This window comes from Octopus bimaculoides, chromosome 3 (assembly GCF_046866305.1).
Source record: "Octopus bimaculoides isolate indiv1 chromosome 3, ASM4686630v1, whole genome shotgun sequence".
In the NCBI taxonomy this organism is placed as follows: domain Eukaryota; kingdom Metazoa; phylum Mollusca; class Cephalopoda; order Octopoda; family Octopodidae; genus Octopus; species Octopus bimaculoides.
Genome location: NC_142930.1, coordinates 134,290,162 through 134,309,256, shown reverse-complemented (window position 1 = coordinate 134,309,256; position 19,095 = coordinate 134,290,162). Strand labels below are relative to the sequence as shown.

General features: G+C 37.2%; 1 protein-coding gene across 1 annotated transcript in view; it reads left to right on the top strand.

The window, feature by feature from the left end:
- Positions 1 to 19,095, top strand: part of LOC106877396 (MAM and LDL-receptor class A domain-containing protein 1-like) — a 144,733-nt gene that overhangs the window by 22,129 nt on the left and 103,509 nt on the right. The window contains exons 4-5 of the mRNA XM_089349700.1: positions 13,438 to 13,595; positions 16,359 to 16,502. Of these exons, the coding sequence (XP_089205826.1) occupies positions 13,438 to 13,595; positions 16,359 to 16,502 (302 nt within the window). The remainder of the gene's footprint in view (positions 1 to 13,437; positions 13,596 to 16,358; positions 16,503 to 19,095) is intronic.

The following is a 19,095-nucleotide window of genomic DNA, read 5'->3' as shown; positions in this document are numbered from 1 at the left end:
GCATACCTCTCTCGCATTCTCTCCAGGGAGTAGAGTCTTAGCTGTTTCAGTCTTTCCCAGTAGCTGAGCAGTTGCAAAGAGACAATCTTTGTGAATCTCCTCTGGATTGCTTCAAGGTCTGCTGTTAATTTCACACTGCTGGGTGACCACAGCTGTGAGCAGTAATCCAGGCGGCTGAGGACGAATGTCCTCCAGAGGATCATCATGGTTTCCTTATCTCTGGTTCTGGATGTTCTCAGGATCCATCCAGCCAATCGTCTGCACTTTGTTGCCATTCTGGTAATGTGCACTTGGAAAGAGGTATCATCACTCATGTCGATACCCAGGTCTCTCACTGATTTAGGCTCTGGGATTGAAATTCCCTGTGGACCAGTGTACTCTGTGAGTTTCATATTCAGTTTTGGACGTTGGTAGCGCAGGGCTTGGAATTTTTCAGCATTAAACTGCATATTATTGTCCTCAGCCCATCTGTAAACTGAGTCCAATTCCTGCTGCAGGTGTGCAACATCACTGGAGTTCTGTATTTTCTGCGAGACTTTTGTATCGTCTGCGTAGCTTGCAAGAGTGGCTATCCGGGCACACGCAGTTTGTGGCATATCACACCATGATCCACTTTGTCAAAAGCTTTTGCAAAATCAAGGTATATTACGTCCACATTTGAGTTGTTGAGTAACTGCCACAACACCCAGTCGTAATGTTGTAAGAGCTGGGTCAAGCAGCTCCTACCTGGTCGAAAGCCATGTTGGGTATCACTCAGCAATTTATTTTCTTCAAGGAATGCGATTAGTTTTCCTCTGACTATCCTTTCCATGACTTTGCTGATGTGTGAAGTCAGAGAGATAGGCCTATAGTTTTTGGCATCTGCTCTGCTTCCCCCTTTATAGATTGGGCATATTATTCCCTCCTTCAGCTTGCTTGGCAGTCTTACATTTGCGAGAAAGCTCTGGAAGAGGATCTGGAGGGGTTTTGCCAGGGCATGCTTACACGATTTAAGGAGGATTGCTGGTAAACCATCAGGGCCAGCAGTTGAGTTTGTGTCCACTTCATGTATAGCTAGTAGTACATCTTCTTCGCTAATGTTGATGTATTCCATCATAACTGCCTCACTGGTTATAGGGGAGGTAGCAAAGAAGTCCACTGGTTTGTTCACTTGTCTGTGCTCCAATGGAGTGGTGAAGACACTTTTGAATTGCTCATTCAGTACCTCACTGATCCTAGTTGGACTGTCTGTGAGGGAGCCATCCTTTTCTTGCAGCGTACTGAGGCTGTTTCTTTTGCGTAATGAAAGAAGGCCTTTGGGTTTGACTTAATGTTTTTTATAACCCAGGCTTCTTTGTCTGCTCTCTCCTTCACATAAGATTGTTGCAGCCTTTTTTCGATCTCCATCAGTGTCGTTTTTAGGCGGGACCTTTGGCCATTCTTGGGATGCTGGTTGAGTCGATTTGCAACTTTTGTCCGTCGTCTCATGAGGATCTTCCTCTCCCTTGGAATCTTGTTCCTATTTGTTTTGGCCTTGTGCTCTGGGACATATTTCTGGCTTATGGCTTGCACAGTAGACATGAAACATTCTAGTTTCATGTCAATGTCTGGTGTGGAGAGACATTTTGGCCAATCCTCTCTGAGGATCTCTTTCTGAATCGATTTCTTGTCCGCTTTGTGGAAGTTCAGATTGGAGAGATTTTGGGTGCTTCCTTTAGGCTGTATGTCTCTGGGTTCTTTTGGCCCAAACATAGACAGCTCTATTATGTTGTGATCCGAAACTAATGTCGGCGTCACTTTCACATCATGAATGATGTCCGTATTGTTCGTGAAGCAGAGATCTAGAATGTTATTCGCTCTAGTTGGTCTGAGAACAGTTTGCTCCATGAATAGGGCATTGGTGAGGTTGAGCAGGCATTCCACCTGTGCTTGCTTGCGATAAGTCATTCCTGAGAGTATGAGACCTTCGGGCCATTTGACGTTGGGGAAGTTGAAATCACCCATAAGAAATATGGTCACATGGTGTTCCAGTTTCATGAGGATTTCTTTAATTCTAGTGAGGCAATCTTCAAATTTGCCTATGTGGTTTGGAGCATCCGATGGGCAATATGCATTGCATATGACTATATTATGTTGTCTTATGTATACAACTAAGGTGTCGCATACCGAATTTGAGTATGACAGTAAGACCTGGGGTGTAAGGTCGTCACGGATGTATACAGCAACTCCACCATGGCTCCTTTCCCTTCTGTCTGTTCGCACTATGACATATTTTGGCACGTGTACTTCTGCATCCTCTATATCAGGGCTGAGGTGAGTTTCCACGAGTGCTATGCATAGGGCTTGATTGCATGCAGCAAGGTCTCTCAGGAAAGAAATTTTGCTTTTATTATTATAGTGCAACAGGCCCCCAATATTTAGTAAAAATATTGGCGTGATGCCTGCGCAGGAGTTAGGGGAGGCCATCCCATTTCTGTTGGCTGTGGTGGTCTTGCGCAGTGGGGGGCAAGGTTCCTCGTCTGTGCTTGGCGTAGCCACGTCAGCTGCTGCATAATCTTTTGCGCCATGCACAAAAATGACTCTTGCTCAGCTGCTGCGTTGCGTAAGATTTCTGAAGAGCGCACGTCCTTAAATTTTCTCCTTGGGGACATCTGTCGTCTTTCCTCAGGGAAGCTTTTATCCTTTAAACCTTTGTAGTTTTGGTGAGGTGTCGGGTGGGCAAACCGGCAGTTTTTGCCGTCTTCCCCATGCCAACATTTGCCTTGCAGGTAAAATTTGCAAGTTTTGGGGTGCCTTCCAAATTTCTTCTTTCCTTTGGTGTCTTGGATGGCATTGGATCCACCTTGGGATTTTCTACTTTTTGTTCTTCCTTCCCTTGTGGGTACTGTTTCCCACTGGTTATCTGTTGGGGTGAGGGCTCCTTTCCTTTGTAGGACCACTGGCACAGAGGGGCTTCTATTTGCTGCTTCCTTGGCTCCACTATCCTTTTCTGCCTGTTTGTTCATAGGAGTGGGTGGTCCATTCTTTTGAGGAGCCACTGGGTCAGAGAGACTTCCGGGTGTTTTTTCCTTTTCCTTTTCCTCCTCTCCATCCTTATCAGCCTTTCCACAATGGTTTTTGATTATGACATCTAGGGTGTCCATGTGTGGTCTGATGAGTGCATACGAGCGGAGGAATTCATTCTTCTTCCACTCTATCTGTTCAGTGGTTCTGTGAAAGCCATTATTCTTCAGTTCAGCAGTGATGATGTTGTTTGGGGGATCGCCACTAGCAATCACACATGCTCGCAACAGAAGATCTAACTCTTTCTTTTCCCACTTTGGTGCCATCTTCGTTTTTTAAGCCCAGAAGGGAAGTAGAGGATAGAGAGGAAGTGAAAGATAGCGGGAAGCAGAGAAGAAACACAGAGGGGGGAATAGGGACAGAGAGAGAGAGATATATGAAGGAAAGAGAGAGTGAGATATGAAGGAAAAAGAGAGGGTGATAGGACGAAGAGAGGGAGTGTGGGGTGTTAGAGAGACTGAGGGAGGTAGAGGAGGGGGAGAGAAAGAGAGACAGAGGATGGGAGGAGAAAGAGAGACAGAGGACGGGAGGAGAAAGAGAGACAGTGGATGGGAGGAGAAAGAGAGACAGAGGATGGGGGGAGAAAGAGAGACAGAGGATGGGAGGTGAAAGAGAGACAGAGGATGGGGAGAAAGAGAGACAGAGGATGGGCGGAGAAAGAGAGACAGAGGATGGGAGGGGAAAAAGAGAGACAGAGGGAGGGAGAGGATGGGAAGAGAAAGAGGAAGAAACAAGAAAGGATGAAGGATGTGAGAGGAAGGGAGACACGGACTGAGAAGAGGGGGAAATGAAAAGTGTATGGGGGAGAGGTTGAAGTGACAGAAGGAGAGGAAGGCGTTGTGAGATGCAATGGAAAGGGAAGAGGACTGAGAAAAGAGGAAGATATGAAAGCGAAGGAGAGAGATGAGAAAAAGGAGTGAGATATGGAAAGAGGAAGATATGAAAGTGAGGGAGGGAGATGAGAAAAATAGTAAGATATGGAAGACAGAGAGGGAGAGAGATAGGTGTAAAGCGATAAAGGGAGAGAGAGAGAGAGGAAGCGGTACTTATGAAAAAGAGTGGGAGTAGGTAACGAAGATGTGTAGGAGAACGAAAAATGAAAAATGAAAATTCGTAATTCTAAATGGGATTTGTAATTCAAAGAGTTGTAGAGATAAAGCGAAGAGAAGAAACGAAACGATAGTGAAAAGAAGGGGGGGGTCGTAAAGGTTTCTATTTTTAAAGAGAATCAGAGCTAAGTGGTCGTTGTAATAAAAGTTAAATGAGAATTCTCAGAAAGTAAACAAGATTATGTTGTAACTCAAATGTTGCCTAAGTTAAAAGAAAATAAACAAATAAAAAGGATACTTGTTCGTAAAGTAAACAAGATTATGTTGTAACTCAAATGTTGCCTAAGTTAAAAGAAAATAAACAAATGAAAAGGATACTTATTCGTAAGAGGTAAAATTCCAAATCCTTGTTCTTATACGAAGTTTTCTTCCAAAACAATTCTTTTTTTGCTTCTTACGTCCGATTGCAAATATAATTACGACGTGTAACCACGCGGTTATTGACGATAGTTTTAGCTTGTTTCACTGACTTTAAACTTACTATATTAAACTTTTAGTGTAATATATTACTTTTTCTTTAAGTCAATATATTACGGTAGACCGTTATGAAGTAACAAGTACTACCTTTTGTCAGCTTTAGCACATTTATTTTCCGTCGATTTCGGCAATCCCTTGTAACTAACCACGTGAGTTTTCGACGATAACTTGCTTGTGTCGCTGACTTTAATGTAATATATTTAACTTTTAGAGAAATATATTACGTTTTTTTTTAAATAGTATATTACAGTAGACTGTTCTTATATAACAAGGTCTATGTTTTCGTCAGTTTAGTAGGTTTTATCGTTGATTTGTGCAATCTCTATTGGGTTGATTCAGGAGAACGAAACACACGCGTCCTTCTTCAACGAAACCGGAAGTATATATATATATATATATATATATATATATATATATATATACATGTATGTGTGTGTATTATGTATCATAACCAATGTAGCTAAAAGGTGTGTATGTATCCATTATAAACATTAAAAGTATGATTACTATTATGTAGAAGTTTAATACTACTTCGTTATTTACTTAATTATTACGTGGTTTCTATTAAAACTACTCAATTCACTTACTAGAAAGATATACATACTATCTATTGATTTGAAGCAATGAATCAGAAGCGGGATAATACGAGAAAACATAGACATAAGTAAATAGGAAGTATAAAATCTAAAGTATAAAATATAAATATACTCGGAAATATGTTCACTTATATGCATGTGTCAAATGTAAAAATAAAGCATACAGTTACATATACAAGAAGGTCTTATTATATATATATATATAGGTTGAAAATATGTAAAGAAAGAAAAAAAATACCTTCCTTTCACATAGTTTAATATTTTTTTATATAAATATATACATATTATATGGGTGTTGTAAAATCCAACCGATTTTCGCTATTTAAATTAGCTTTTCAAGGGGCATTGTATAGTGATATTATAACGTAATTATGACATTAGAATATAAATATTAATTCGCATGATAAAGAAGTTTCGCTATCTTGGCTGTTTGAAAAATAAGAAATGGTTTAGAGAGTGAAACAAAGGAGGTAATGGGTGTCAAGGGGGATAACTGATTCCTTAGGATAGTTTTTCAGGGTTGTCAGATTTGAATATTGAGGTGTGGTTTATAGTTTTGAATGAATAAGTTCTCTTTATTTAGTCGTTCTTGCACTGAAATTGAATCTTTCCACTGGTACAGGGCGAAGATAAGGAAATTCGGCGTTTTATCACCTGCGCATCTGTCAATATGTCCACTCAATGCAATTTTCTTGTACTGGGGGAAGCGAATCTGTTCCTTATGCAACGTAACTCTGCGTCTCAAAGAAGGGTCGTTTGGCCTACATAGTTATGGCCACAACCTGAGCAGGTTATGACATAGATAAGGTTGTGGGAGGCACAGGTGATGTTAGTTTTGATTGAGAATTTTTGACCTTGCTGGAATGTGAATTCTGAGCCTTCACTTAGGTGTGGGCATGTACCACAATTGGGTCGTCTGCATTTTTTAACTGTTGGTATTGTATGTATTCAGTATAGTTTTGCATTTGTAAGGAGTCTCTTGAGTGATATATATATATATATATATATATATATATAGATAGATAGATAGATAGATAGATAGATAGATAGATAGATAGATAGATAGATAGATAGATAGATAGATAGATAGATAGATAGATGTGTGTGTAGTTTGTCCGTCGATGCAACGAAGGCCATCTAGTCATCCTGCGGTGGGGGTGGGCTTGTTTTGTGAGTCCGCTAGTGAGGCCAATCTACGCCCGAAAGAGTCTTTGACAGTGTGGACAGGAAATGGTAGCGCCTGCTACAGGGTTGTTAGCTCTGATTTTCCCGGCTGGCTTGTCTGCAGCCTTCTGCAGCAGCGATCCTATTTGTCTCGCATGTGTTGGCACCCTTGTGGACAGCTGATCGCCACCTTTCTTTGTCTAGAGTAGACTGCTCCCAAGTTGCATGTTGAAGACTTTCAGTGAGGCTTTCAGTGTATCCTTAAAGCGCTTCTTCTGGCCGCCTTGTGAGCCCTTTCCCTTTTGCAGCTCGCCAAAGAGCAATCTTTTTAGTAGTCGATCATCTAACATGCGAGCTACGTGCCCTGCCCAGCGAAGCTGAGATTGCATCAAGATGGTATGGATGCTGGGCAGGTTAGCACGTATTAGTACCTCGGTGTCTGGGATCTTGTCCTGCCACTTTATGCCGAGAAGTTTTCTGAGGCATATTGTATGAAAGTGGTTCAACCTCCTGGCATGACGCTGGTAGATTGTCCAGGACTCGTAGCCGTAAAGCAGTGTTGTGAGAACGACAGCCCGGTACACCTTGATCTTTGTCATGATGGTGATCCCTCTCCTGTTCCAGACAGACTTACGTAGCCTGCCGAAAGCAGCGCTTGCCTTGGCGAGTCTGGCGATGATTTTGTCATCGACGACAACATTTCTAGAGAGTGTGCTACCAAGGTAGGTGAACTTGTCCACCGCGTTCAGTCGCTGCCCGTTGATGGTGATGTTGGGTTCAACGTAGGGCTTGGTTGGTGTTGGCTGATACATTAGCTCAGTCTTTTTGCATTGATGGTAAGGCCAAAGTTGTTGCAGGCGCCAGAGAACAAGTCAACGCTGTGCTGCATGTTGGACTCAGTGGCAGCATTGAGTACGCAGTCCTCGGCGAACAGGAGGTCGTTGACGGTGTCTATTGAAACCTTGGTTTTTGCTTTGAGCCTCTCGAGATTGAAGACTGAACCGTCGGACCGGTACTTGATGCCGATGCCTATGTCTGTGTCCCTGAAAGCATCTGTTAGCCTGGCTGAGAACGTAAGGCTGAACAAGGTGGGAGCAAGGACACATCCTTGTTTCACTCCGTTGGAGACAGGGAATGGATCAGAGGCCTCTCCGTTGTCCTGTACCCTTGCCAACATGCCATCGTGTAGTTGTCTTACGATGGTGATGAAATTTCTGGGGCATCCATACTTCGCCAAGATTCTCTAAAGACCTTCACTACTAGGCCTTGGTCAGGTCGATGTAGGTGGAGTAGAAGTCGACGTTCTGCTCCTGACACTTCTCCTGCAGCTGTCGAGCAGCAAATACCATGTCGATAGTCCCACACTCTTTCCGGAAGCCACACTGGCTCTCAGGTAGGAGACCTTGCTCTTGGTGTACAATGAGGCGGTTGATCAAAACTCTAGCCAGGATCTTGCCTGTGATGGACAGCAGTGAAATTCCGCGATGATTGTCGCAGACCTGTTGGTTTCCATTTCGCTTGTAGAGGTGGATGATGGTGGCGTCCTTGAAGTCTTGAGGCACTGTCTCGTGCATCCAGATGAGCTGAAACAGCTGGTGAATTTTCCTGGTCAAGGCCATACCGCCTGTTTTGAATACTTCAGCTGGGATGGAGTCCGGACCAGGTGCTTTGCCACTGGACAGTAGGTGGCATGCTTTCTGAATTTCCTCCAAATTTGGTTCGACGTTCATTGACTCTTCAACAGGGACTTGAAGTAGCCTGTCGATGAATTCACCGTGGCTGTGTCGTACAACGTCACCCAGAGCATAATGGGGTCCAAGCGTTTCTCCAGTGTATCGGTAAATAGCTGCTTGACGTCCCTATCCTTCAGCTTGCTGATGTTCAAGCGTTTTAGTGCTTTCCTATTTTGTGGTCGTCTCTTGAGCTGAACTCTATGGTTGAGTTTGGATACAACAAGGCGGTGGTGTGTCCAGCATTCTGTGCCACACATGGTCTTCGTAACTCGTACGTCTTGCCTGTCCCTCTTCCTTATGATAACGTAGTCGATGAGGTGCCAGTGCTTTGAGTGAGTTTGCATCCATGACGTTATGTTGCGGGCGGGGAGGTTAAAGATGGTTTTGGTGATTAGGAGGCCATGCTCTGCGCAGGTGTGGGGGAGTAGCAGACCGTTGCTGTTGCAGTTGCCAACTCCATGTTTCCCAATCATAATATATATATATATATATATATATATATATATATATATATATATATATATATATATATATATATATATATATATATATATATATATATATATATATATATATATATATGTATATATATATATTTTTTTCACTGAGAACATACTTTTTCGTGGTTAGATGATTCGGCATCTATTTCTAGCATTCAGGAATCCTCATTTGCTGGTCATTCCTCTTATTCTTGTATGTAATATATATATATATATATACACACACACACACACATATATATATATATATATATATATATATATATATATATATATGTATACATACATACATACATACATACATACATATATATATATATATATATATATATATATATATATATATATATATATATATATATATATATATATATATATATATATATATATATATATTATACGCATATATGGGTACAGAACGTCATAAATGTAAACAACTTGAAATACGAAAACAACATGAAATACGAAGACAAATTGGGTATTCAAACAACGAGATAAATACATGGAAAACAAGATAAGTAACATAAAGTACGACCCTCCATCAGCTGCAGCTGACGGTTGTCCATCTACTCCTCATTTCGAGCATTTGACGATAACATGAGGCTCCGAAAGGTAGTTGCTCCCGCGAACGAAAATAAAATTTGGGATTTGCGGAGAATCAAAGTTGGTAACAAAAGCAGGACAGTGGAGGCATACAACAAACCAATTGAAAACAAACACGGAGGGTCAGACGAGATAAGGAAGCGAATGCTGGAGGAATATTGTCTTTGACAAGAGAAAAGAGAGAAGAGACAGATATGAATGCGTATGGTCTGTAGGACAGACTGAAGGAAAAAAAAATGATCACGTGAAGAAAAGAAAGATGGACGATGGTCACGTTTGAGCAACGAGAGAGAGTAAAGGAGAGAGAGGGTGACAGAGAGAGAGTAAAGGAGAGAGAGGGTGACATAGAGAGAGAGAGAGAGAGAGAGAGAGAGAGAGAGAGAAAACGGTGAAGGAGAGAAAAAAGAATTAGAGAAAGGATGAGAGCCCCCTTTCGTTTTCTTTCTCCTCCTTTCTGATTTTCAAACAGTTCAAATAGAAATACGTGACTTAAGTTGCAGCTGTCTTGCTTCTGACTAGTGTTTAAAGTTTGCCCTGTTTTATAAGGAGTTCATGGTTCAAATTAGTATGTTTTGAAAAGGATTTGTTTGATAGAGGATAGTCACATGACTGGTCTTACAAATCTTTGTAGGTTCTCTGCAACGTGTGAGTGCTAGTATCAAGTGACAACGTTTGGCGTCATAAGATAAGATTAACACTGTTTACTGAACAAGTACAACAATCATCGCTCTGAATGTTTTCTGTCAAGTGTTTCTAGAGAACGAACACATGATTAAGTTTACAACCTTTCGTACTTCCGTGCGTTAGTGTCACATGACAGTATATTTTGCGTCTAAAAAGAGGGCCGACACTTGTAAGGGTGCTCTGGCTACTATGTTGATATAATCGACGTAGCGGGGGCACATGATTAGGTTTATGGGGCTCTCTGCTAATTTCTCTTTAAGTCTCATATCCAACCATACTATAAATAGGTTAACCTCATCGTCAGCAATAGTGACACTGATGGCTGCACCTTCCTCTTGGGCGTATATCTTGTTAGAAAACTTTAATATATCGCCTTTGAATATGGTCTTGGTACTCGTATCCGCCGCATGTGCAACCATCTTTTTAACCTGATCATTATTTTCGGAGGTCCGTATAACTCTGGTTCACTTGTTTCATCTCTCTTTGAAGGTCTTCTTGGTCATAGAGGTTATAGTGGGGTTATTGAGGTTATAATCAGTGTCCATGTTAGTCTCAGGAGGAGGCCTAGTTTTTCAGTGTCAACATATCGGAACTCCCCATCACTCTCACTGATCACCTCCACACATTTCTCCACAGCAAAACCCAACATCAATGAATAGGTGTACAGTCACTACGTCCATACTGCCTATTATGCATCCCGACAGGTCGTGGACATAGTTGCACTTACTGATCCTGCTGAGAAGGTCCTCTCTGCTTTCACACGCATCTGGAGACATTTTTATTAGAGGCTATATGATCATTGAGAGGAAGCATGAGATCTGGTAGTTGTTGGTAATGTTGACTCCACAGACCGGTCTTGTCAGTGGTCCTGTCACTAGGTCGGTGGACATCTTATGGTCCTTTCGCAGTTTATACAGTGCCGTGATATCGTTGTTGGTGGTCTGGAAGTTGTTGGCCGTGCGCTTCTTTGCCCCTAGGATGTTTCTCTGCATCATCATATGAGCATTGAAGATCTTCTCGCTCCCCATTCTTCCGTATTGTTTTTTTCCTTCATATTGGTGATGTGGGGTTTTAATTTTAGTAACCTTGATTTTTTAACGTTAATGCATTCCTCAATTAAATTCCTATATGGTTCTGAAAATACAATTAAAATATAATATAAATGTTACCAAGATTATAAATTAAGTAGGTATCATATGAAGTTGTAATTATGTTTTCAATAATTAGTAATATTAGGTTAAACATACTACGTATTATTGAATAATTGTTTTAATTTCATTAAGCTTGATTTATTACCGTTAATTCATTCCTCAATTAAAATCGTTTGCATCTTTTCTCACTATTATAAGATAAAAATATATTATGCACAACTCTTGATGACGTAGTGTTCAGCTATGGTAAATGATAAGTGGCTTTGAATCGTCAGAATAATTTGGATAATTCTTTATTGGCGCTTTTCTTCATTTATCGAACTCGTCAAGAGAAAATAAGAATGGTCCATTTTGATTTTGATTTGTCGATAAACGAAGGAAAGCGCTAATAAAGAATTATCCAAAATTCTGACTGCCTTCTTTTTCTCAATATATATATATATATATATATATATATAATTCATAATAGTCGTAAATATATGGCAATGAAATAACAGTAGAATGTAAAAAATATTTAATGCAAAGCAAAAAGAATGTCATGATCATTTATAGAAAAAAGATATAATTATTATAATCGTTTTCTGAATCACTTTCACTCGCACTAGACTCTCGCATACCATCACTTGTAGTCTCGATCGTCGATTTACAAACTATTGAAGACGGACTTATATTACATTTCCTTCCAAAACACAAGTCTAGAGTTGTTTGCTTAGAAGAATTTTTTCGTTCTCTATAAATTTCTCGCTAACACGCTGAAGCGTTTGTTATAGTAGTAGACACTTTTGCACTTGGATCTTGGATTTTGTGCTTAACAAATAAAACTCGTAAACCCGGAGTCTCATAAAGCAGGTTCTCGTAAAGTAAGGTATTACTGTGTATATATATTATATATATATATTCCGTATTTGTATAGATGTGTATGAAATAATATATCAGTTGAATAAAGTTACATGCTCTGGTCTTCCCATTTTTTATTGTTGTATCTAAAAAGAAATTTTTTAGAATGTTGAAGTGTGTTAAACATTAAAAAAATATTTTGTAATGTTCATAAAGTTCAATTAGCGCTTTCATACGTTCATAGTAATCATCAGATTTCAAAATGTAATTAACTGTCAGTTAAATGCATTTCTAACACTTTATTCAACTGATATATATATATATATATATATATATATATATATATATATATATGTGTGTGTGTGTGTGTGTGTGTGTGTGTGTGTGTGTGTGTGTGTGTGTGTGTGTGTGTGTGTGTGTGTGTGTGTGTGAGGATAAGCAAGTTAGGCGGATCAAAATATAAAGTATATTAGAAATATGGAATACAAAAGATGTATATATGTTTGCGCAGAAGATATTCCTACTTACACAGAATATAAATGATATAGAGAATTAAAGAGATTGAAAAAAAAGTATTTCAAATCCAACAGCTGTTTCTGGAGTGGTCCAGAGTAACGTTTGTAGACTGATTCCATCGTAGGATGAGACGAGTCTTCGTCTTCAGAGAAGAGATCTTACATTTGAGACGTTGAAGGAAAGACGTTCAAGGATGGAATGGTTTTTGGGAGAGATAATTGTATGAGATGAAGGAACTGTGGAAGTATTCAGAAAGGGAATAGTGGGGAGAAAATTAATTTCAGAAGTGAGGTGTAATAAAAAGGCTAGTAGGGAGTTATAGCAGTCGAGGTGGCAGGAAGAGAGTAGGATGATTTAGGTAGTATGTGAATGGTAGTCTACTATGTTAGTTTGTATGAAGTCTAGAGAGGGAGAACGGCCATTATTTGAGGGAAATAAAATTGACTGGATCAAAGGATGAGGGAGATTACTAAGGCATGTAACGAGGTACATTTACTTCTACACCCGCTCAAATTTAAATCTCTTGAGCACTACGAAGTCTATTCTATACAGAGAATATATGATTCTCATCTATGAACTATATAGAGAGAGAGATTGACATGCAGACAGTTAGGGAGCTAGTTCGATTCATAGACATACAGAGAGACAAGCACAATACGTACATACATACATACATACATACATACATACATACATACATACATACATACATACATACATACATACATACATACATAGACGTGTCGTTTACATTCGTCAAAGCATAGGGTGTTGGCTAAAATGTCTGTAGAAATGTTTCTAATTTGAGGTGCCAATAAAATTTACGTATATACATACGAGAATTATTTTCATGTCATATGTCAGAGACCATTATTACCTTAGTATTCGGTAAAGCATTATGAGGGTTACTGTAAAGAAATGCAAACATAAATGACACCGTGTTCTAGAGTAGCATTACATTGATTTGTAGAGTATGGAATATGTAAATCTATGTGGATTATTGCATTGTTATATTTACCTTTCAGATATTCGTATTACAAAAGCAGTTATTCGAAAATACCAGCCTATTTGAAGGCAAAAGAATGCAGAGGTGATGAGAACTCCATAATGGGTTGTCCTAACCCATATCTATCAACTTATACGTATTGCTCTCAGAAGCTTTCTGTGAGATGCAAGACAAATCGTGAGTACAGATATTAACACTTCACTTTGACATCTTCACTCTCATTCCAATAAGCCTTTATACATTTTTATTGTACAAATCCGGAGAAACTCTGTGATTGTCATAGTTCTAATTTCTGTTGGAGTATGCCGCACCCTACCTAATCACAGTTGTCTCTTTTGCCACCAGAATAACGGAATTAGACAATGTAAGCCAACAAAGCACTCAGCAATTACACTATGCTACTGCTCATGTTTATATTTATGATTGCAAGGTAGATCTACACACAATGTTTATTTTTTCTAATTATAGTATATAGATAGTGGGTAGAGGAGGTGCTCATGAACTCTGAAGACCTTCACAAACTTGTAAAGTTGATGGTGATCGAGTTCTATGTTCGACCCTAAAATCTGTAGATCAGTGTTTGGAAAAATTTTAATAATTAAGACAAAGACTGAATGTATGGTCCGAATGCTGGCGATAGCACCAACTCTGCGAAATGAAAGCAAGAGCGAAGTGATGTATATTAATTAGAACGACTTCTGAATATCAATGAAAGATATGGTACCAGCATTGAAAGGATATTAGATGTATAATGATATTTCTAACAATTCTGTTATCACAAATCTTTCTAAGTATACTAACTCTTCTAATGCACGTTAAAGATGGACATACAAAGCACATATAACGTTTATGACGTCTTCAGTATTCTTTGGCCTAATATATATATATATATATATATATATATATAATTAACATAATAGGGTAAAAAATCGATATTAATTAATATCAATTTAATACCAGGAAACTAGCACATTAAAAGAATCAGAAGGTTCAGAAAAAAATTTTCCGAGATCCTAAAAGGATTATAGTACTTGTGCATATAAAATCGACCAGTAAGTGGTCTGTTAATATGCTAGAAAAAGATCACTTAAAAAATTCTCAAAGAAAGATTCAGCGGAGCAAAAACAGGCGGGTGAGACCAGTGAAAATTATAAATACCTCGGTTATCCGTAGACTATAGTTTCAAAATCAACACTTTCTAATGAAAGTATCTATTTATCATCAGTACAAATTGCCGATATTATTATAATCCAACAGAATCTGGTTGTAGTTGTCTCCAACCAGTGAAAGCGTGCACGTGATTCTATCCATTATAAAGAGTAAAATTCAAAAGTCTTAGTTTGAATTTTTTAAGTGATCTTTTTCTAGCATATTAACAGACCACTTACTGGTCGCTTTTATATACACAAGTATATATATATATATATATATATATATATATATATATATATATATATATATATATATATATATATATATATATATATATATATATTAGAAAAAATAAGGTAATCAGAGATCTGGATGGTTGTACATTTACAGATTTTCATTAATATGTCACATGTTTTTATAAATCATATATAGCGCTTGCATCTATTCTAGTAGAATGTCCAGATTAAATTTTTTTTTAGGGGATTCGTCCCTTTTTATAGTATTATTGAGTCTGTACTCAATAATACTATAAAAAGAGACGAATCCCCTCAAGACAATTTTAATCTGGAGATTCTACTAGAATAGATGCAAGCGCTAATATATGATTTATAAAAACATGTGACATATTAATGAAAATCTGTAACTGTACAACCATCCATATCTCTGAATACGTTATTTTTTCTAATTTATGTTACCTGTACATCACCTCCAAACCTTCTAATATATATATATATACACACACGTACACACACACATATATATATAATGTATATATAGGTATATATATATATATATATATATATATATATATATATATATATATATATATATATATATATATATATATATATATATATATATATATATACATATGTATATATATATATATATACACGTATCTATTTACATATATGTGTGTATATCTGTGTGTGTGTGTGCGTGTGTGTATTGTATGCTTGTGTATCTATATGCATAAGGAAAAGTATTCCTTCAAATGGGTGTGTAAAACATGCAATTCTCCGGTACGTCAGTTGAATACAACAAAAATATGTATACAATTAATAGATTCGAGACAGGTATTCTCTGTATAGAATACATTTTGCAGTACTCAAGTGATTTGAACTTGAGAAGGTAGAGGATTAAATGTAAGGACAAGCAAGTTAGGCAAGTCAATAGACAAAAAATATTAAATACATTTAATACAAAAAATATACATATGTATACATATAAAAGGGCCGACTTACATAGAATAGAAATTATATGAGGAATTAAAAAGGTTGAATGAGAGTTTTACAAGTCTAACAGGTGTTTCTAGGGGATTGGTGGGCCAAAATAATGGAAACAACTGCTGGACTCATAAAACTCTTATTCAATTCCTTAAATTTCTGATATATTTTGTGTAAGTGGGAGCTTTTATATAAATACATATGTACATTATTGGTATTGAATGTATTTAAAAATTTTTTCTATATCGTCTTGCGTAACTTGCTTGTCTTTGCACTTACTCCAGTACATATATACATACATACATGCATACATACATAAATACATACATACATACATACATACATACGCACACACGCATATGTGTGTGTGTGTGTGTGTGTGTGTGTGTGTGTGTGTGTGTGTGTGTGTGTGTGTGTATAAATTTATTCTATTTTCGCTTTTAAATATTCCTCTTATATGGATAATTTAGCTTTTAAACAGATGAATAAAATAATTTTTTTTTTGTATTTCTTCCTAAAGGATAAGTAAATTGGATTATGTTTAATATTTGACTTTTTGCAGCTGTTGAATCATATTGCTCCTTTGATAGCAATAATTGTAGCGTGGCAATCAATGGTACAGATTATGTATGGAAACGATCGCTTTCTTCATTCTCAAATGATGCAGGACGACCCAAAACAGATCATTCAACAAAAACTAGATATGGTAATTATTCGACGTTTATATGATATATTACTTTGTAATTATTTTCCTTTCTTGTCCGTGACACAATGCTTCAGTCAGTAAGTTTACCAATCATCTTCAGCTGAGATTCATATGTAAAACAAAAGAAGTCTATTGTCTTGGGTATATTGTGGATGATAATAGTTTTTCCTTGTTTAGAATTTAGGTTAATTATTACGAACTTATTTGATAAGATATTCTTGATACATTATGTACCGTGCCGATCATGGTCAGATTGAGGCAGTTCTTATTCAGATTCAAAAGCTGTAAGCTGATACATATAGACAGAAAGTGGGTAGGTAGGAAATTTCAAGTGGTTCATATTCGGAAGATAAGGACTGAGCACTAGGAGAAAGAGACACTAATTGAGTGATGAGAGAAGTTACGCTATGTAAGACAACCGGGAGAGATCGTCAGTTAATTTCTTGTAATATGGATGGTATTAATCACAAGTTGTTAACGATTAAAAAGATGAGGTAGAATATTGTTTCTTTGATATGCACAGTGATTGTGTCGTTGTGTTATAGAAAGATATACATTTGTCAAGTCCTCTTTAGAAATATGCTTTGAAAGTGTCTGTTCATAGAAGGCGCACATACTTAATAGTGCTAATGGGTAAAAGAAAACTTTAGGATTGGTTTTGGATAGTAGACATTAGTAATAAGCGTGAGTAAAACATATTTGTGTTGGTAGATTGTAAAAGACATTAGTAGTTGTAGTCGGTTTAAAACATTAGTATTTATAGTAAGTAAATGGTATTAGTAGCGTTAGTGAGTAAAATGCCTTTACGTGGCCGTTGGGGATAGTGAGTGAAAGCCGATAATAATGTGGTTAAAATGTATTAGAAGTAGTTACGGGCAAACGACAATAGTAATGACTGTGTGTGAAAGTCATTAGTAATTGTAATAGGTAAAATCATAAGTAATAGTCATGAATATAAACGTTTTGTTGTGGCAAAGTGTAAAATCTATCAATATTACCAGTCAGTTAGGGCGGCGAGCTGGTAGAATAGTTAACATAGCGGACAAAATGTTTAGCGGCATTTCGTCCGTCTTTATCTTCTGAGTACAAATTCCACCAAGGTCTACTTTGCCCTTCATCTTTCCGGGTCGATAATATAAGTACCAATCAAGCACTGGGGTCGATGCAATCGACTTGCACCCTCCCCAGCAATTACTGGTCGTGTGCTTAAATTTGAAATCAATGTTAGTAGTCAGTAAAAGATTTGTTCTGCTGGTGGATAAAAAGAAATGGAAGCGGGACGTTAGACTTTGCTCCAGAATAACTGGAAATCGTTTTTTCTTAAATAGTCGTAAGAGATGTAAGAGAGAAGGAGAGAAGAAACGACATACATACAGATAACCTGTTTCGGAGTGAAGTTGGATATCAGACATGCTATAAGATAAAACGTAGAATATCTGTTCCTTAGAGGGGAATAAGATGCTTGATTTGCATGTTAGCAATAAGTGATAGCTAACTGACCAGTTTGCAAGTTAGCAATCGTATACTTCAAAAAGAAGGGGACAGAATCGTGCAGTAAATAAAGAAAAGATGGGTTGGTCACGCTAGGAATGTTTTTTAGGGTATAAGGGCAGGTATGAGGATTAACGACAAGAGCAACTAAAGGCTGGCTCATTAGAGATGAAGAAACAAGTAGAAATATCAATGACTGCAGCATCAAAATAAGGTCAAAATCAGATTATTCTATTTTAGGTCGATGTCCATAGACGCAGGTATGGGTGTGTGGTAAACGATTTGCTGCCAAATCGCATGATTATGGGTTCATTCCCATACATGGTACCTTGGAAAAATGCCTTTTACTATAGCCTCAGATTAACCAAAGCCCTGTGAGTTCATTTGGTAGATGGAAACTGAAAGAAGCATGTCGTGTACACACATATATATATATATATATATATATATATATATATATATATAATAATAATAATAATAATAATAATAATATCAGGGATAATAATGGATTTTCATCGATGAGTTCATAGACCTTTGTTCTTTTCCCTAATACTATACGTTATATGCATCTGCATATCGTACTTTGGGGTCTTATTTATCGTATATTTATATGTTTATCTATAATTATACAAAGTATCTGATAAAAGTCAATATTAATTCAATCTTTGTAGATTAATCGATATGCGGATATTCTATTTCAGATAATGCAAACATAACCTAATGAGTATACTTGACAGTAAACTCATGGTATCAGTTTTCACATCACGAAATAATACTTAAAGGATATAACCAAAATTACCAGCAGGGTATATAATATACTTCTTTAATTATATCCTACTTTAGTTAATACTTATATTTATTAAATATGAAGGAACTACACGTGTTTCAGTATTGGAAGATTACAATATATATACATATACACAACTGTATACCTATGTATATATATATATATATATATATATATATATATATATATATATATATATATATATATATATATATACATATATAAATACATATATGCAATCGTCAGATTAACAATTATTACAACACATCTTCAGGTTCTATTTCAAAATATTATATATCTAATTTTACATCCCTT